The 20,785-nt window shown below is 47.4% G+C and overlaps 1 protein-coding gene across 1 annotated transcript; it reads right to left on the minus strand.

Annotated features, from left to right (window-relative positions):
* Positions 1 to 387: 387 nt before the first annotated feature.
* LOC139229970 (desumoylating isopeptidase 1-like) lies at positions 388 to 19,610 on the minus strand. The gene is made up of 6 exons (XM_070861658.1): positions 19,412 to 19,610; positions 14,321 to 14,342; positions 14,052 to 14,121; positions 12,596 to 12,705; positions 6,094 to 6,216; positions 388 to 5,150 (listed from the first exon to the last, which is right to left on the minus strand). Exons 1-6 carry the CDS (start codon positions 19,494 to 19,496, stop codon positions 5,060 to 5,062), a joined length of 501 nt encoding a protein of 166 aa, XP_070717759.1. The 5' UTR covers positions 19,497 to 19,610; the 3' UTR covers positions 388 to 5,059.
* Between the last annotated feature and the right edge of the window lie 1,175 nt (positions 19,611 to 20,785).

Here is a 20,785-nt window from a genome sequence, read left to right on the forward strand (position 1 = left end):
ATTTTCAGTGCATAAAAACCATGCCAGTGCAGTGTGGCAGCTTGGCTTGGAATGCAATCTACTCCATATAATTCAACGTTGGTTAATTCGATCGATGTGATCACCAATTGTCTCAGCATTAACTCCCCACTTGGCTGTGTTATTTGCATTGGTTATTCAAATGATCAGATACTCAACTGATTTTTAAAACACAAGATTAAAACTCTGAATTATCAGGAGCCGACTGTATCCGAATGACACTCTGGCGGCTGTGTTTTGCACATGCCCCTTGCTGGAAGACGAGTCATTTCGGAGCAGGACTCGTATCAAACTAAAAGCCAACCTGAAGGGCAGTACAGCACAGTCATCTCATTAGGAGTCCAACAACATTTCTTCCCCCCCCCCCCCTCCCCCCCAAAAGCACCATTTGTTCCACGGGGGAACAATTGCATTTTATCGTCCCTTTCCTGAAAGCGACAGCTCTCGCCAGGGCAGAGTCCCCCAGGCACCAGCTGCTGCCTGGCACCTCACCCAAAGGGACCATTCTTCAAGTACCAGACACCGTGGATAAGCTATTGAACCAGAAGGGCATCACAGCCCAGGTTTTAAGTTACCAGACCGTGGCTCAGTGGTAGCTTAAAAGTCCTACTTCAGATTTAATTTTTACGTCTATGCAGCTACCTCAAGTGACCTTTTACTTGTCTTAAAGGTCGCACAAGGGGGGAACCTTGAGTGAACTTGAAACGCAAGTTGTATTTTCAGACGATGAAATATAGTTCAGAAGTGACCATTCCGTACCAATTCGAGATAAAGGCATTGTCACTTGGATTTGCAAAATCAAACGTTGCATTCCATTTAATGGAGGGGGGGGGGGGGGGGCTTTTGTTTCACTTTCAGTGGCAGCATTCCGCTTGGAGTCAGAAGGTGCGGGCTTCAAACCCCACTCCAGGCCGGTGGGCATGGGCCCCCACCCTCACTGTATGGGTTGTGGGAGCCCATAGCTCTCCCGCCGCACGGGACTAACTTCCCCAGCGGCTGCTTAAAGCCAGGGAAGAAGTGCTCACCGTCTGTCTGTCAGACTGTTAAATCAGCCCGTGAATCCCTCTCCAAGGGAAGAGTGCGACGGTCGAGAAGCCACAACCACCTGAGCTACTGGCGGTTTCGATTTATTAAAGAGCGGATACCTGGGACAGATTGCAGAGATTCAGAGGCATCAACTGCAATAGTGAGGTGACTGCAATTCACTGGAACTCCAAGATGGATCACAGCTCTGAAATCACTCCAGGTTTCTGTTGATTTTACAGATAATCCTAACTTGACACTGGATGTGGATCGACTATTCAGCTGAAAATAAGCTCGGTCATAAAACCAACCCCCATGACGCGATCCATGTGTCGTGGCCCTCCCCAGTCGGAGTTCCTGGGCTCAATGGGGTGACATCCCTGGGACGATGATGATGATGATGATGATTGCGGGGCAAGGGAGGGGGAAGAGGGAAGATGTGTTGGGAGGGGTGGGTGTGTCTTGCAGCAGCAGTCAGTGAGCCTTGGTGTGATACCGACACTCTGAGACAGACGACCACTAGCTCGAACTTTAACAACTAAACCATTGGTGCAAGATATAAATCGACAATTAATCATGAAATTCAACACTATGCACATTATTAGGGGGAAGTGATTTGTTACAGGTCAGGAGTCGACATTTTCAATACCTCCAGGGACCCCCCCTCCCCCCCAAACATTCGTATGTGGAGCAAGTCACGCTATAGGAGGCAAGGGTAGAAACTGCAATGTTGAGCAGTGACAAAACACTTGCTCTACGCATTATATGCAAGTCAGGTAAATCTTATTCTGACAGGCCAAGCCCAGCGCCAGTTAGCCACAGTGCTGGGAAACAAAACCGGTTGCAGTTACCGTGGCGACGGCAGCACTCACAGGCTGAAAATTTTAAAAACTGAGTCCCAAGGAGATTGCACCGCTGCACACAATTATAGGCTTCTGTCCTCCATGCCAACGGTTAGCTTCAAGGCAGGCGACACTTGGGATCAGATCAGCCCCTACCCTCTCAATAGGAGTGCCGCAGGGAGACTGGAGAGAGAGGGGACGGGAAGAACGTTATTTCAAGAGGAATGGCACACTCGAATATTAAGCTCAGTTTGAGGTCCCAATCAGTCAGCTCAATGTACACACAATTTCAGGATTTTCCTTCACAGAAGCATTATTTAAAAAATACCATTAGAACAAACACGAGCTGCATTGTGAGGTTTTACTAAGAGTTAGGCTGGACAGGAAATCGTGCTGGCAGGTTGAAGCACCACTGAATCATAGAAATTTATGGCACAGAGAGGCCATTCGGCCCATCGTGTCCGCGTCGGCCGACAAAGAGTTACCCAGCCTAATCTCACTTTCCAGCTCTTGGTCCGTAGCCCTGTAGGTTACAGCACTTCAGGTGCACATCCAGGTACTTTTTAAATGCGATGAGGGTTTCTGCCTCGACCACCCTTTTAGGCAGCGAGTTCCAGACCCCCATCACCCTCTGGGTGAAAAAAGTTCTCAACTCCCCTCTAATCCTTCAGCCAATTACTTTAAATCTATGCCCCCTGGTCATTGACCCCTCTGCTAAGGGAAATAGATCCTTCCTATCCACTCTATCTAGGCCCCTCATAATTTTATACACCGGTATAGGAATGTTGGGGCTATTGTTCCAGATATGATTCTACATGGCAAAGGCATCCAACTTGGATATAATGGCCCCCAACCCACCAGGGTTAGGGTGCAAAGCCCCTTCCCCAACTCTCATAATATAGCACCGGAGCAGAAAAGCTTTTTAATGCCACACTTGCCAGCATTTCAAACCCGGCCCTGCACCCTTGGGGGATCTTTTAGCCAACGTGTTGATGCGCCAATCAATTCCAGACACCCCGCATTTTACAAATCCACGGTCGAAAGCTAACAGGCGTTGTGCTGGGGTGGGTTTGATGGTCAGCTTGTATTTTAACGGGACCCGCTTGGCTCGGGGAAACGTGGCTGCTATGGTCAGGAAAAGGGAGAGCAGACCTTCAAAGTGGGAGACTAAATTAATTTGACAGAGGTCATGCTCCTGGAGTATTGTCAATCTAACGAGGTTAGACCCATCGAGACCAGTGTTGTCCAACTGAAGTTGCTGCCTAGCCAGGTGTGGCTACAGTCAGCATTTTTGGCCACCTACACTAATTTTAGTTTTTTTTAAAAATCCACCTTGCATACACTCACACATGGCTATGTAGTTAAACATCTGCCAGCATTCCGTAACCATGGAAGTAAAGCACTCGATCAAAAAAACACTTGCACACCATTTTACCAACAAACGCACAAAAGGTTCACGTGCACACACCATGTTAATTGAGCGTTGCGATCTCACCCAACGGCAGTGGCTATTGGTCAATTTTTGTTTATCAATCAGATATGCAATTTTCCACATCTGGATTCCCAATTTGCTACATGTGGCTCGTGACCAACGTATTGGACAGCACTGGGCTAGACCAGGCCGTGCGCTGCAACACCCCATCTCCGGTCTGATTACTTTAAAAATAAACAGTAGAAAGTATGGTAGGGATGGCCAACAATACAGGCCAGAGGTGCCTTGGTTCACGCCTTGGTGGGTGCTAAATTTGCTGGTCTCACATGGGTGGATATCAAGGCAACGCAGTCAAATGCAACCCCTCGGATTAGCGGAGGAGGAAGAAAGTATATACACTGGCCAGGATTCACGCTCCTGGCTGCCAACCAGTAATGTGTGGGGAAATGAGCATGAAGAGACCTCTGGTGAAAAGATGTTCATGCCGAGCAGTGATAGCCCCTGAAGTTAAAGAGCCCACCAACACTCGCCATCCAATGAGTGGTCAGCTGACAAGGGAAGGTTTCTGTTCCTGCACACCCCCCCCCACCCACCCAAGAGAAGCCATCCTCGTATTCTGGACAGGAAGGACCGAGGGGGAGAATAAACTGACGGAAGAAAACAAAGTGGTAGGGTGGTAGGGATGAATGCTGGAGATTGAGGTAGTCTGAAACTGGCAGAGCCCGCTTGACTTCACCCGCAAGCCAGTATGAATGGACTGCAACACTCTCCTGGATTGATCAGCCGAAAGACAGAAGGCGGAACGAACCCAACACCTGTTCGGCTGTAGCCAAGTGCGGATAGATACTCTATACAGCACGGGAGCAGAGTGCAGTGCTAGGACGTGCGGCAAAACCCAAAGCATGCACCTTAACTGGCAAGATGCAGTACCGGGATGCATGATCAGCCATGATCATATTGAATGGTGGTGCAGGCTCGAATGGCCTCTACTCCTGCACCTATTTTCTATGTTTCTACGTTTAAAAGGCACGCGGAAGGTGGGCCGGCTTCAGTCGCGCGTAATGGCGGGCGAGGGGAATTTTCCTACCGAATCCACCCGAACGGTGAAAAAAAATTATAGATTGTGTCCTTCCTAAAGTGGGTATTAGGGTAAGGTACAGATGGGTAGCAATTTGAGAGGTGCAATTAAGACTATTGCACGCTACTGCAGGCCATGAAAGCGCAGTGACTGATATGTGATATTCTCCTCCCCAACATGCAACATTTCTATAATAAATAAATCCAGTGATAACACTGGAAAATTGTTCAATGTATTGGCAATGATGCTGGCACGAGTGGCTACAACACCGACAGATGTCCATGCTGGTGGTCTTTTCTGGGGGAGTCCCGGGGGGGGTGGGGGGGGGGGGGGGAAAGGAGTTAATATATTGTATAGCAGGAGAGTATTCGATGTCTCATGACTGCTTCTTCATACAGTTCATTCAAAGAAAGTGGACAAAGGGGCATGATAACCTGAAATATTGCACAGCATTTTTGTATAATAATATATATATATGCACATTTCAATTAGATTTAAAAAAAAGAATATTTCTACCACTTTTCAACCGTTCTACGTATGTTAGATACGACACAAAAGATACTTGTGATGGGAAATCTTCATTTTTTTTTTGGTAAAATTGTTGAGTTCTGTGAGGCCAGTGACTATACACATCTCCGCAGACAGCAGCTCGCTGAATTGCTTCTACTAGCTCTGATTATGTTCATTGAAGCTGTTTCCTCCCACCGGCTGAATCTGAACCGAGTCCAGGATCGGTTTAATGAGTTGGCCGAAAGGGCTGATAAAATCAAAAAAAAACACAGGAAAACACAGACGTTAGTCATTGAGGAAGTGAGGCACTTCTTTTTAGGGGGTCCATGTTCACCCTTCCACTCTTAAAGGCACCGGCTCCTTGCTGGGGTATGGGTTCCGTGAGCACTGGTGGCTCTCCGGTACCATGTCCGACAACAACTTGTATTTATATGGCGCCTTTAACATAGTAAAACATCCCAAGGCGCCTCACAGCAGTGTTACAAGACAAAACAGATAAATTTGACACTGAGCCACGGAAGAACAAATTACAACAGGTGACCAAAAGCTGGGTCAAAGAGGAAGGTTTTAAAGGAGCGTCTTAAAAGGAGAGAGAGGTAGCGAGGCGGAGAGGTTTAGGGAGGGAGTTCCAGATCTTGGAGCCCAGGCAGCTGAAGGCACAGCCACCTATGGTTGAGCGATTATAATCCGGGATGCTCAGGAGGGCAGAATTTGAGGAGTGCAGACATCTCGGGGGGTTGTGGGGTGGAGGAGATTACAGAGATAGGGAGGGGAGAGGCCATGGGGGGGATTTGTAAACACGGATGAGAATTTTGAAATCGAGGCATTGCTTAACCGGGAGCCAATGTAGGTCAGCGAGCACAGAGGGGGATGGGTGAGTGGGACTTGGTCCAGGTGAATGCTGCCAGGCTACTCACCGTCGGAGGGCCATTACAGCAGACCCCAAGCTTATTCCCACACACACATTTTCCAGTGGGGATCACTGGACAGCAGCTGGGATTGGGAACCCTGGCTGCCCCATTGCTAGCCCATGAGGACCGATTGCAGGGAACAAACAGTGCAGACCAGGGGGTGTGCCTCCATCAGTTACACACTCTCTTTACCAACTGCGCCTTCAGGGAGCCCTGTTGTACCCCAGCCCAGCTCAGTGCAACTGTCGAGATAAAAACCTCAAGGGCAATAGTACTCACGTTGATAAGACCTCGGAAGGCAGGTCAGTGATATATGATGGAATCTTCTTTCCAGTGAGAAACTGCGAAACTTCATTACTGAACGTATTGCAGTTGTGTTCAAAGAGTTTGTAGCACTCTCCCCTGTAACAAAAGGATAAATGAGAGATTCCACAGAATAGGCATCTCTTGCACAAGCAAACTGGAGACTGTTGAGCTGTGTGGAGAGTGTCCCTTTGGCAGTGTTTACAACTGCTGATATTACAGAAACAGGCCATTCGGCCCAACAGGTTTCCTCCCACCCTACTCCATCTAACCCCATCAGCGTATCCTGCTATTCCTTTCTCCCTATCCAGCTTCCTCTTAAAAGGCCTTGATGCTATTTGCCTCAACCACTCTGTGGCAGCGAGTTGCACATTCTCACCACTCTGGGTAAACAAGTTTCTCCTGAATTCCCTGGTGACTATCTTATAGTCCACAAGTGGAAACATCACAAGTGTTTAATACACAAAAACTCTTGGCAGCATTATTATATTTAAAGATATCACAAACAGTTTTACAGAAAATATACCAGTGTTTATTGAACTTTAACATTCCCCTTTGTATCTGAGCCTGTCAGCTACAGGAGGGCAAACAACACAGTACACCAGAGCTCCCCCCAGTGGCTCAGCTGGTCAATGCACTCTGCAGAGTGCGACTGAGCCACATGCACAAAGTTCAATCCCCAGTTTGTGCCAAGGTCAGCTATGGTGGAAGTAGGGGCACCAGGATAGGCCTCAACACCATAAAGCTGCACTCAGCAGAAGGTAGTGGTTTCAGGCCTCGTTGTGGGCTGGGCCACCGCTCCTTTTATGGCCCCTGTCCTGCCACTGATAAGAACATAAGAAATAGGAGCAGGAGTAGGCCATATGGCCCCTCGAGCCTGATCCGCCATTTAATACAATCATGGCTGATCCCATCATGGACTCAGCTCCACTTCCCTGCCCACTCCCCATAACCCCTCATTCCTTTATCGTTAAAGAAAATGTCTATTTCTGTCTTAAATTTATTCAATGTCCCAGCTTCCACAGCTCTCTGAGGCAGCGAATTCCACAGATCCACAACACTCAGAAGAAATTTCTCCTCAACTCAGTTTCAAATGGGCAGCACCTTATTCTAAGATTATGCCCTCTAGTTCTAGTCTCTCCTATCAATGGAAACATCCTCTCTGCATCCACCCAGTCACGCCCCCACTTTTCGATAAGATCACCTCTCATCCAGCATCAGCAGCAGGACCGGACCATAAACTGAGCGGAAGCCCAGTCCGTGAGGGAGACAGCTGTGAAGAGGGCGACTGGATTGGACGTCACCGTAACCCAGGTCGGTGATTGGAGCGTGGGCAGGTACAGCAGGAGCAGCGAGGTCGGGGCGAAGGAGCGGTGAGAGATTGCAGAGCGACGTGATCGGGGCCCAGGAGAGCCGAGGGCCCAGGGGCAACACGGGCCAGCCCACACTGTGATTGTGTGCACACTCGGTCCGTGCAGCAGAGCTGGTCCCCAGTCGTCTTGATTAATCCTTGCCTCTGGACCAAGACCTAGCTCTGTCGAGCCCGTGTGGTGACTGGTGTGCAACGGCCACCACACTTTTAAAAAAAATCCACGCACAGGCATCTTCCACCCTTCAACATGTAGTTCGGGACCTGGAATATTAGGTCCTTCATTGAAACACCTGTGAACTCATCCCTTTTTGGCGTGGAAGCAAGTCATCCTCGCTACGAGGGACTGCCTAAGGAGTGGTTTCAGGGGGAAGAGGAGAGTAAATTGATTTATATTTACCTATTTTATTCACCAATTTTGGGTCCACTTCACAACAATACATTCACCCAAATTTTAGTAAAAAGTATTAAATCTCAGAATGCATTTAAATGAGTGTGGGCCGAATAGCCTGTTCAAGTGCTGTACATTCTATGAAATTCTATGTATGTAATGCCACCTTATGGACAATAAACCATTGTGTCACGGCTACTGTGCCTTGGGACTGGATTCCTATGTGTTTAGTGGCCAGTGACACTCAATTCGCTTGTATGAACATCCACTTCCCAACATAGGCAACTGGGGAGAGGTGTACAGACTCCACTTGCACCGTACCAGGGAACTGAGGATACTGACTCACAGACTCCACCTACACCTCACTGGATTGATAGGACAATGCAATATAAAACTAGTCACAGTATATTTAGGCTGTACAAGGCTGAGAGAGTCACATTTTATCCCAGTTTTGGACCCCATACCTGAAGGGGTATGTGGAGGCCCCAATTAAATTATAGGCAACCAAAATGATACCCACTTTCAGAGCCTTCAGCTATCAGAATCAGCTCCAGGAGTGAAGAACATAAGAAATAGGAGCAGGCCCCACAGCCCCTCGAGCCTGCTCCGCCATTCAATAAGATCACGGCTGATCTTCTACTTCAACTCCACTTTCCCACCCGATCTCTATCCCTTGATTCTCCAAATATCTATCTATCTCATCCTTGAATATATTCATGAACTCAGCATCCACATCCCTCTGGGGTAGAGAATTCAAAAGATTCACAACCCTCCGAGTAAAAAAATTCCTCATCTCTGTATTAAATGGCCTACTCCTTTTCCTGAGAATGTGCCCTCTAGTTCTAGACTCTCCAGCCAGGGGAAACAACCTCTCAGCATCTATCCTGTCAATCCCCTTCAGAATCTTATATATTTCAATGAGATCACCTCTCATTCTTCTGAACTCGAGAGTACAGGCCCATTCTACATAATCTCTCATAATTGTTGGGGCCATTTTCTTTGGAGAAACACAAACTGAGACAGGTTAGAATTGAGGTTTTTATAAATTATGATTCGATTCTTCCTGTTGAGTCGGTTATCTAGGATGGATTGTGATGTAGGTTAGATATTAGACAGGTTTTTTATTTCAGAGTCACGCGTTCTGGGAGAGATTACAGAAACACGAAGCGAGTGTTAAAAAGGATCTGGAAAAGTTCTTGAGAAGTTGTATATTTCCAATACAGAGGGCAACTTGCAGGTGAGCCTGGGTTATGGTCAGTGTTACTGGAGCCTCCTGGAGCTTTGCTCAATTGCCTGAGACAGCAGAGAGGAAATTTCCAGTTTTTCCTGAACTGCCTTCAGCTTATCCCCCCCTCCTTTTTATGCCTCTCCCAGGAGATTGCATGATTGGGTGACAGGGGATGTGGTGTACGTGGCTGCACCATTTCTGGAGGAGATGGGCTTGATGGTGGCATTTGCTCAACCTTTGTTTTGTAGGACTAAAAGCCAACGGCCAGTATAAAAGTAGGGAAGTCCTGCTACAACTGTTGGGGAGACCACACCAGGAGTACTGCGTACAGTTTTGGTCTCCGTATTTAAAGGAGGGATATACTTGCATTGGAGGCAGTTCAAAGAAGGTTCACTAGGTTGACTCCTGGGATGAAGGGGTTGTCTTATAAAGAAAGGTTGAGCAGGTTGGGCCTGTACTCATTGGAATTTAGAAGAATGAGAGGTGATCTTATTGAAATGTTCAAGATTTTGAGGGGGCTTGACAGGGTAGATGCAGAGAGGATGTTTCCCCTCATGGGGGAATCTAGAACTAGGGGGCAGAGTTTCAGAATAAGGGGGCGCCCGTTTAAAACACGATGAGGAGGAATTTCTTTTCTCAGAGGGTCGTGAATCAGCAGAATGCTCTACCCAAGAGAGCTGTGGAGGCTGGGTCATTGAATATATTTAAGGTGGAGACAGAGATTTGAACAATAAGGGAGTCAAGGGTTATGGGGAGCAGGCGGGGAAGTGCAATTGAGGCCAAGATCAGATCAGCTATAATTTTACTGAATGGCAGAGCAGGCTCGATGGGCAAAATGGCCTACTCCTGCTCCTATTTCTTATGTTCTTATGGATAGGTAAAGAAACTAATTTTAAAAGGCTAATGGAATTCTCAAGAGGGCTGGAATACAAAGTACTGGAAATTCTGTTACAGGTCTATAAATCTCTGGTTAGAGCACTGTTACAGGTCTATAAATCTCTGGTTAGAGACCGGTCACAGGTCTATAAAGCTCTGATTAGAGTACTGTTACAGTGGGTGTCATGGTACATCAGTCATTGAAAGTTGGCATGCAGGTACAGCAGGTGGTGAAGGCGGCAAATGGTATGTTGGCCTTCATAGCTCGGGGATTTGAGTATAGGAGCAGGGAGGTCTTACTGCAGTTGTACAGGGCCTTGGTGAGGTCTCACCTGGAATACTGTGTAGTTTGTCTCCTAATCTGAGGAAGGATGTTCTTGCTATTGAGGGAGTGCAGCGAAGGTTCACCAGACTGATTCCCGGGATGGCAGGACTGACCTATGAGAGGAGACTGGATCGACTGGGCCTGTATTCACTGGAGTTTAGAAGGATGAAACATATAAAATTCTGACTGGACTGGACAGGTTAGATGCTGGAAGAATGTTCCCAATGTTGGGGAAGTCCACAACCAGGGGACACAGTCTAAGGATAAGGGGTAAGCCATTTAAGACTGAGATGAGAAGAAACTTCTTCACTCAGAGAGTCATCAACCTGTGGAATTCCCTACCGCAGAGAGTTGTTGATGCCAGTTCATTGGTTATATTTAAGAGGGAGTTAGATATGGCCCTTACAGCTAAAGGGATCAAGGGGTATGGAGAGAAAGCAGAAAAGGGATACTGAGGTGAATGATCAGCCATGATCTTATTGATTGGTGGTGCAGGCTCAACGGGCTGAATGGCCTGCTCTTGTACCTATAAAGCTCTGATTAGAGCACAGTTACAGTTCTGGGCATCACGCCTTAGGAAGTATATATATAGGCCTTGGAGTGGGTGCAGCCCAGATTCACCAGAATAAAATTATGAGTCAGGTTGCATAGACTAGGCTTGTATTCCTTTGAATATAGAAGATTAAGGGGCGATGTAATTGAAGTCTTTATGATTAAAGGATTTGATAGTGTAGATAGAGAGAAATTATTTCCTTGGGTGGCAGCGTCAAGAATTAGCTTTAAAATTAGTGCCAGGCCATTCAGGGGTGATGTGAGGAAGCACTTCTTCACCCAAAGGGGAGTGAAATCTGGAACACTCTCCCCCAAAAAGCTGTAGCGGCTGGGGTCACCTGAAAATGTCAAAACTCGAGAGTGATATTGTTAGGCAAGGGTATTAAGGGATACGGAACCAAGGCATGAAGTTAAGATGCAGATCAGCCATGACCTAATTGAATGACGGAACAGGCTCGAGTCACTGCATGGTGGTCTCCTGCTCCTGTATATATTTTGTATGAATCAAGAATACTGATCTCCAGTCTCCACTCTGTGTAGCAGGGAAATGAACATATCAACCGCAGGACTGGACCCATCGTTTGTTACTAAACAAACCCCCATACTCCAAGTAGTGATACAGATAGAAGAAGATTAGGAAATATCACCATTAGCACCACTTTTCATAAGAAATCTACAAACAGATGCAGTGATTCTGGTGGTACTTTCCCAGTGTGGGTCAGCATCTTCCGGACAGGAAGATTAGAATAAAAAAAACACACACCATTTGCTCTCCTGTGGCATTGCACAGTCTCCACTGGCAGGAAGGTATAATTACAGAGTGACAGTAGTTTCTTGCATTTATATAGCACCTTTCACGACCCTAAAGCGTTTTACAGCCAATAAAGTACTTTTGAAGTATAGTCACTGTTGTAATGTAGGAACGGAGTGACTGTTGTCAATGACCAGAAGCTCCAACAACCGGAAGCATGATTGTTTCTGCAGCCCACTCCCTTCCTGACTTTTTTTCAAACAAGCCGACTCCCTTCCTGGCTTTTTAAAAAAATATATAAACGAGCTCGCTCCCTTCTCAGCTACTTTCAAACAAACACGCTGCTTTCCCGGCTTAAAATGTTTTTTTATAAAAAAATGAGCCCGCACCCATGATGAACTGGAAGCGCGCATGTGCAGAACACTTCTGGTACGTTGGCAGCAGTCGTGTCCATGTGGGAAGCGTGCCATTTCCAATTTGGGCACAGCAAGCTCCCACAAACAGCAATGTGATAACGACCAGATGATCCGGTTTAGTGATGTTGATTGAGGAATAAATATTGGCCCCAGGACACCGGGGATAACTCCCCCTGCTCTTCTTCGAAATAGTGGCCAGGGGATCTTTTACGCCTGCCAGAGAGAAGACAGGGTTTAATGTTTCATTCGAAAGACAGCACCTCTAACATTGCAGCACTCCCTCAGCACTGCACTGGAGTGTCAGAACCCACAACCGTCTGACTCAGGCGAGAGAGTTACCCACTGAGTCACAGCTGACGCAGAAATTTATAATGGAGTAAGTTGACAGGATGCGTGCATGGAAGCTAGTTTTGTTGAATACATTATATAGATGAAAGTGTTGGCATTGCTCCTGACTGCCAGTGATGCCAAAGTCATGGGGTATCCCCACGTTTGGTTCGAGACAACCCACCAACTGGGCCTACCCTGTCCGTGTTTTCTACGTTGCACAAGGAGCAAACAGGAACTAACCTGAAGGCTGACTCTCCCAAAGATGATAAATAGTCCATGATTAAGTCCTCAGTCACTTCTGTGGTCCCAAGATCAACGACAGTGTCAGGTGGCCCAAGTAAAGTCCCTCCCTGGGAACCAACAAAAAAAGGAACATAGGACATTATAACACACAAAATGGCCAATGAATATGGTGCAATGTTGTGCTAAATGGCCTTTGCCAGTACGACGCAGCGGAATTTGTTCCGTATGTTTAATTCTCCTATCCCTCCCACATAAACCACCCTTCCCGGATGTCGGAGTAAGATTGCCCAACACGAGTGTATCTCTCCAATGCTGCGATCAAGACTTTAAATGATGCCTTACTGGAAGGCAGTGCGCCAGAAAAGGAAACTAAAAGGAATGTAGTAATGCAAGCAATGAAGACGGCTAAAAGATTAGCTTCCCGGGTTTCTCAGCAATATATACAGGAAGGCCTTAGACTCAATCCCAGGTTTGTGCTGAATCAACTGATGCTGGGCGGGATAGCCGCTCAATTAGCCTCAGTACCCTAGGTGAGGAAGAAGAGAATTAGCCAGGACTCCTGTAGTTGATCATTGTATAGCGACCCCCTGCTGTTAAGCAACCAGAGTTGATGCCTGGAGTTAGAACCTGATTGCTGAAATTATTAACAGCATGTACAACATGAAAGTGTGTTTGTTGTGGTGGGGTTTGGTGGAAGTGGGGGCCACGTGTACAAAGGGAAAAAACTCTGGGTGAGGGTGGATGTTCGCAAGGAAGTTTTATTTTGCCTGCAGGGGTGATCGACCGGTGGAACAGGATTCCAGAAGAGAGAGTGGAGACTGGTTCCTTAAGGGCTTGACAGGGTAGACACAGGGAGGATGTTCCCCCTGGCTGAGGAGTCTAGAACCAGGGGTCACAGTCTCCGAATAAGGGGTCGGCCATTTAGGACTGAGATGAGGAGAAACTTCTTCACTCAGAGGGTGGTGAATCTCTGGAATTCTCTACCTCAGAGGGCTGTGGAGGCTCAGTCATTGAGTATATTCCAGGCAGAGATCGATAGATTTTTGGATATTAAGTGAATCAAGGGACATGGGGATAGGGCAGGAAAGTGGAGTTGAGGTCGAAGATCAGCCATGACCTCATTGAATGGCCTACTCCTGCTCCTTGATCTTATGTTCCTCAAGATGCCATTAGATGGATTTCAGGAAAACAAGGTGGTCACAACATATGGAAGGCAAGAGTCAATTATATTCTGGAAAATAATTAGTGGGTCTGGGACTTCCTGATTGAACAAAATTCCCTATCAGCCCAACATGGGCAATCAGAACTGCTGCATTGGCTACAGGTCTGGTCTTTTTGCCTCTCCCAGGAGTTGGGGAGGGCAGGGTTGGTGCACTAACTTGAAATCGGCCGAAGAATGGGGCGCGCGTGTATGGAGACAGTAACATTTTAAAAATACAAGGAGTGCACTCACTGGCTGACAGTTAGCAATTCCACCGGACCCATAGAAGAACTCCTCTCCATTGACAACAATCGCAGTGTGCCTGATAGAGGACCAGATACAAATACATTTTAATAATCACCCTTCTTTAAATATAATATAATATAATATATATATATATATATATATACACACACATACATTTATACAATATATACACAGATGCACATATATATTAAATATACAAGCCCTTTGACGACCAAAGACCAACACTCGCTTTGAAAATTCACAGATTAACTCACCATATTCCATCAAGTTGTTTCCCTGTTTGAAAACAAGAAAAAAGAGAGAGTTAAGTGTCTAAACAGGAAATGCTGATGACTAGAACGAGCAGGCTGGATCCTTAACTCTCAGATATTGTCAACTCATATCAAAACTTCACAGAAGTAGGGATTACTTTTCATTGCGAAACTTGGGGGCAGGGCCCGGGGCCACTGTGCAGGAGATCTAGAATGAAGAGAGGGTGGCGACATAAACCAGGAGGCAAGGGATGAGGCGACACCGAGCTTGATCATAAAAGCGAGAGAATTCTAGAGATTTGAAATGCTGGAAAAGTTTGAGTAGGCCATTGTGCAAGTTAAATTCATTTCAACACAGCAGGTTTATGAGGTGGATGGAAGAGTGTGTAGGATGGTGCTTAGAAAGGAGCGAGAACAGCTCACAGAGTACTGAACGTGGTAGAGTCTAGGCTTGATTAAAGAGAGAAACGCGAGTGAGGGGAGAATGGTGTTGAAGGAGAGAGGGATCATTTTGACGATCCACTGTTTTTTTTAAAGAAATTGATAAATGTTTCTTTATTCTCTCCCTTCTAAAGTTAGACACTTTGCTGGGGTCTAGTTCACAAGAACATAAGAAATAGGAGCAGGAGTAGGCCATTGGCACCTCGAGCCTGCTCCGGCATTCAATATCAGAGCTGATCTGTTCTTGGCCTCAACTCCACTTCCCCGCCCACTCCCCATAATCCTTGACACCCTTATCGTTCAAAATTCTGTCTATCTCCACCTTAAATACATTCAATGACCCAGCCTCCCACAGCTTCCCAGGGTAGAGAATTCCAAAGATTCACCACCCTCAGAAGAAATTCCTCATTTCCATTTTAAATGGGTGACCCCTTATTCTGAAACTTAGCCCCCTAGTTCTAGATTCCCCCACATGGGGAAACAGCCTCTCTGCATCTACCTCCTCAGGGTTCCTTTTTTGCCCTCCATAGCAAGTGTTAGCAGGCAGAGGGCATCAGATTCGAGTTTGCCCGCGTGCTGATTGGCCTACTGGCACTCACTGTTTGAGCTGAGCTTCCGATCCCACACCCTCTCCATCTCCAAGACTGCCTACTTCCACCTCTAACATGGTCTGTCTCCACCCCTGCCTCAGATCATCTGCTGCTGAAACCACTCATCCATGCGTTTGTTACGTCGAGACTTGGACTATTCCAATTCTCTCCTGGCCAGCCTCCCACCCTGCACCCTCTGTAAACTTGAGTTCATCCAAAACTCTGCTGTCCATGTCCTAACTCGCACCAAACACCGCTCACCCAGTACTCCTGTGCTCACTGGCCGATATTATATACATTGACCCCCGGTCTGGCAACGCCTCGACTTTAAAATTGTCATCTTTGTTTACAAATCCCTCCATAGCCCCCTCCCCATTGTCCCCTCCCTATCTCTGTAATCTCCTCCAGCCCTACAAGCCGCAGAGATCTCTGCGCTCCTCCAATTCTGGCCTCTTGCACATCCCTGATTATAATCGCTCCACCATTGGCGGCCGTGCCTTCAGCTACTGAGGCCCCAAGCTCTGGAACTCCCTCCCTAAACATCTCCAACTCTACTCCTTTAGGACGCTCCTTAAAACCAACCTGTGACCAAGCTTTTAATCATCTGTCCCAATATCTCCTTATGTGGCTCAGCATCAAATTTTGTTTGATAATGTTCCTGTGAAGTGACTTGGGACGTTTTACTACATTAAAGGCGTGATATAAAAGCATTTTACTTCTATCCATGGGAATCTCCAGCCATCCTCTGCCTTTTCTCTCCCAAATCTCCTTGCTTCCTCTGTTCAAGTCCCTCTGTCTTCATCAATTGTTGCATTGTAGCCACAACTACAAGTTAACTGCTTTAAACCGTCATCACCTATTCCCCATCCCTGCTGTCTGCTTCTCAAATTTGGTTTCTGAATTCCTGGGCTGCACTGGACATCAAGACTACGTTCCTGCATTGGACTACACCTCATCATCATAGGCAGTCCCTCGGAATCAAAGAAGACTTGCTTCCACTCTTCGAATGAGTCCTTAGGTGGCTGAACAGTCCAATACGAGAGCCACAGTCCCTGTCACAGGTGGGGCAGACAGTCGTTGAGGGTAAGAGTGGGTGGGACAAGTTTGCCGCGCGTTCCTTCCGCTGCCTGCACTTGATTTCTGCATGCTCTCAGTGATGAGACTCGAGGCACTCAGCGCCCTCCCGGATGCTCTTCCTCCACTTAGGACGGTCTTGGGCCAGGGACTCCCAGGTGTCGATGCACTTTATCAGGGAGGCTTTGAGGGTGTCCTTGTAACGTTTCCTCTGCCCACCGTTGGCTCGTTTGCCGTGAAGGAGCTCAGAATAGAGCGCTTACTTTGGAAGTCTCATGTCTGGCATGTGGAAAATATGGCCTGCCCAGCGGAGCTGATCAAGTGTGGTCAGTGCTTCAATGCTGTGGACGTTGGCCTGGTCGAGGATGCTAATGTTGGTGCGTCTGTCTTCTCAGGGGATTTGTAGGATCTTGCGGAGGCATCGTTGATGGTATTTCTCCAGCAACTTGAGGTGTCTACTGTCATGTATTCAACTATCATTGTAACCCGTGTATAAGCTGACCTAAGTTGTACACCTTGAGAACATTGACCACAAACGGTGAACTTGTGGGAGACACTCCTAACCTGGACTTTCAGGTATAAAAGGGGAAGCTCCATCCACCTTCATCACTTGAGGTCTTGGTAATAAAGGTAACTGGTCACAGAGTGACCTTCTCTCAAGTATGGGCCTCGTGTGCATTTATACTGTATAGTAAGGATATATCAACTGTAGATGGTCCATGCCTCTGAGCCATACAGGAGGGCGGGTATTACTACAGCCCTGTAGACCATGAGCTTGGTGGTAGATTTGAGGGCCTGGTCTTTGAACACTCTTTCCCTCACCACTACGCACCGGACTACTCCGTAAGACTCATTTGCTGTGTCAAAAATCTGCTACTAAAACAAAAAATTAACTTCCTCACTGACTGTTTCTCTGCTTAGCTGGGTGACTAGCTCGACTAGTTTTCCAGCCCTGTTGGTTACTGCTATTGCTGGCAGACTTGTTCGCGACTGTTTTTTCTGCTTTGTTGGTTGCTGGCTTGCATGGTTTTACATTTTCTCCGCTGCTTTTGATCTACGGTGACCTCCAACTTCACGGGAACTTCGCCATCATATTCCTGCATTGAAACCGACTCTCATTACTACGGCAATAACCTCCATCCTTCAAAGAGCTTCTGGACTTCTCTCGTCTACTACCTCCTGTCTCCAAACTTGGACAACAGTTTGTTGATGCTCCACCCTCCAGATATCAAATTTTGCCCTCCAGAGTCATGGCAGTATACAGGACCTTTAAAAGGATGAGAAACAAAACCGAAAGGCCACTGGTTGATGAGTCAGTGAATAGAGGGCATAAGTTTCAGATCACCACTGGAATGTAGGGAGAGATTTAAATTTGGGGGGGCGGGAATGGAATGGAACAGAATCCATAATAGCTTTCAAAAGGGTGCTTTAAAAAGAAAAAACCTAAGGGGGCATGGGGAAAGGGGACGAAAGAATAGGTCTTTCAGAGAGCTGGCATAGGCATGGTGGGCAGAACAGTTTCATTCTGTGTTACATCAACGATTCTGTATAATGCCTTATTATGGCTTTCAAAAACATCAAAAAGCACTTGACAGGCAACTAATTATTTTTGAGTACACAGGGAAACAACAGTAATTTTACACACAAAGTCCCACAAACAGCATTGAGATGAACGACCCATTAAGCTGTTTTGATGGTAATGGCTGAGAGCAGAATGCTGGTCAGGAAAGAGACGCTCATGTTGTTACTGAATACAATGACTATTCTGTAATCACAAACCAGCTGCTAACACTCAGGCGACAAAATTGCAAATGAGTCGCACAAGTCACCGTCCACCCTGGAATAACCAGAGGATTCGGTCTCTCCGAGGCACTATTCAATTTATGAAACCACAGTGGTCCAGTTTCATGTTGTAAATGTAAAATAAACTGGATTTTTGGGTCGAGCAGAGCAGGGTTTTGTTTCCTCGTGCATAGTTTATAAAGTACAAGAATTAGGCTGGAGATTTCTTTTTTAAACATGGAATTCTGATATAAAAGCAGAACATTCCAGAAGTACACGGAGCAGTCCTGGCCATGGGTCTTTCAGATGAGATGTTAAACCGAGGCCCTGTCTGCTATCTCAGGTGGATGTAAAAGATCTCATGGCACTATTTCGAAGAAGGGCTGGGGCGTTTCTCCCCGGTGTCCTGGGGCAAATAGTTATCCCTCAATCAACATAACTAAAACAGATTATCTGGTCATTATCACATTGCTGTGCGCAAATCGGCTGCCAGGTTTCCTACATTACAACAGTGACCACACTCCAAAAAGTACTTCATTGGCTGTAAAGCACTTTGGGGCTTCCAGTGGTCGGCTATATAAATACAATTCTTTCTTTACTCAAAAACATTGACTGGTCATTTCACATACTGATGGACCTGTTGTCCACTAAAGTTGCTGTAGTTAGCAGGATTGACTGTCGGCAGATAACCTTTACTCCTCCTGACCATTAGCCATGGATGGATGGGGGACAAGCTGTGGGGGTGAGAGGGGGAACAAGTTGTGGGGGTGAGAGGGGGAACACTCCCCCTCCATCCCTGCCATTAATCTCAGCTCTTTCCCAGGTCCATGGGTGTGATCAATTATTGATCACCTGCCACTGACATCTGCTGTGTTAACAGCTTCAAAGACATAAACACTGCCATTAAACACAGATTGCATTCCCATTTAAACTCACATTAAATTTTAAAACAAATTAAAACATAAAAGAGGAAATTAATTTCAATGTCATCCTTCACTGAGCACCTGTTCCAAAAATCCCCACAGAAATTCAAGCACAACAAACTTTTCAGTTAGCACAAATATTTTTAAAGAATATGAAACAAGATATATTTTAAAACAAAATTAACGGCTGTGGCCTGCACGTGGGCACCGGATCCCCGGGCTTGATTTGTGGCTGTGGCCGCCTGGGCCCCTCACCTTCCCGGCGCCACTTTGGCTTCACTTACCGAGCATGAAAGGGCTGAACTGGCGGGCGAGCCCCCGCGAAAGGTCGTAGACGTAGAGTTTGACGGGATGAGCCGGCGGGTCCATGGCGCCGAGGGCTCTGTCGCACGGCGCCGGCTCCAGCTTCACTTTGACCCGGGTTTCAGCTGCCGCTCACCGCACAGCCTGCAACGGGAAAGCGCCTGAGAGGGGTGTGTGCAAATGGACAATCGGGCCAGCCCTCAGCACCCCGCCCTCACCGGCTCGGCCCCGCCCCCATCCTCAGCGTCACCGGCTCGGCACCTCACCCTCACCGTCATCGTCTCGGCCCCGCCCCCTCTCCGCACAGCCTGCATCGGGAAACCGACTGAGAGGGGTGTCTGCAAATGGGCAATCGGGCCGGCCCTCAGCGCGCCGGAGTCACCGGCTCGGCCCCGCCCCTTAAGCGTCACCCGCTCGGTCCAGCCCCGCCCCCTCTCCGCACAGCCTGCATCGGAAAATTGCCTGAGAGGGGTGTCTGCAAATGGGCAATCGGGCCGGCCCTCAGCGCGCCGCCCTCACCGGCTCGGCTCGGCTCGGCTCCGCCCCGCCTCTCACCATCCCCGGCCCTCAGCGCGCCGCTTCTTACCGTCATCGCCTCGGCCTCGGCCCCGCCCCTTCACCGTCATCGCCTCGGTCCCGCCCCCTCACCGCACAGCCTGCATCGGGATAGCCGCCTGAGAGAGGTCTCTGCAAATGAGGCAATCGGGCCGGCCCTCAGCGCCCCGCCTCCTCACCGCCTCGGCCCCGCCCCTCAACCTCACGGCCTGCCGAGCGGCTGGGAACCCATGCACACGTGACACCAGGCTGTCAATCACAGCTTGCACCAATGGAGTCAAAGTCTGCCTTGGCACAATATAATGTACATAGAAGATTTGCATTTCTATAGCGCCTTTCACGACCATCAGACATCGCTTTACAACCCATGAAGTACTTTTGAAGTGTGGCAAGCGCGGCAGCCAATGTGCGCACAGCAAGCTCCCAGTTCTCTGTCCCACTCCCCTGCAGTTGCCCCATAGCCCTGCGACTTGTGTTGTAATTACACCCTTCCATTCTAAAAACTTTATATTTTGCCAAATGCTGGTAAATAAACCCTCCTGCAGCGCCTCCGTTGGTGGGAGAGTGTAATTGTTGCATGATAAGTTTACATAGCGTGTTTCCCTTATGCAGGTGAACATAGGAACTTGTGATAGAAAAAGTTGACAAGCTGATTAATAATATATATATTATATGGTATATGCTGGGGCAAATTAGGGAGATTATAGATTATTATTGTTATTTTTGTTATATACTAGTAAATCAACCATGGTGTTGCCTGTAATCAGTTGATGATTTGGGTATGTTAGCACAGGTTATGT

The sequence above is a fragment of the Pristiophorus japonicus genome, chromosome 19, assembly GCF_044704955.1.
Source record: "Pristiophorus japonicus isolate sPriJap1 chromosome 19, sPriJap1.hap1, whole genome shotgun sequence".
In the NCBI taxonomy this organism is placed as follows: domain Eukaryota; kingdom Metazoa; phylum Chordata; class Chondrichthyes; family Pristiophoridae; genus Pristiophorus; species Pristiophorus japonicus.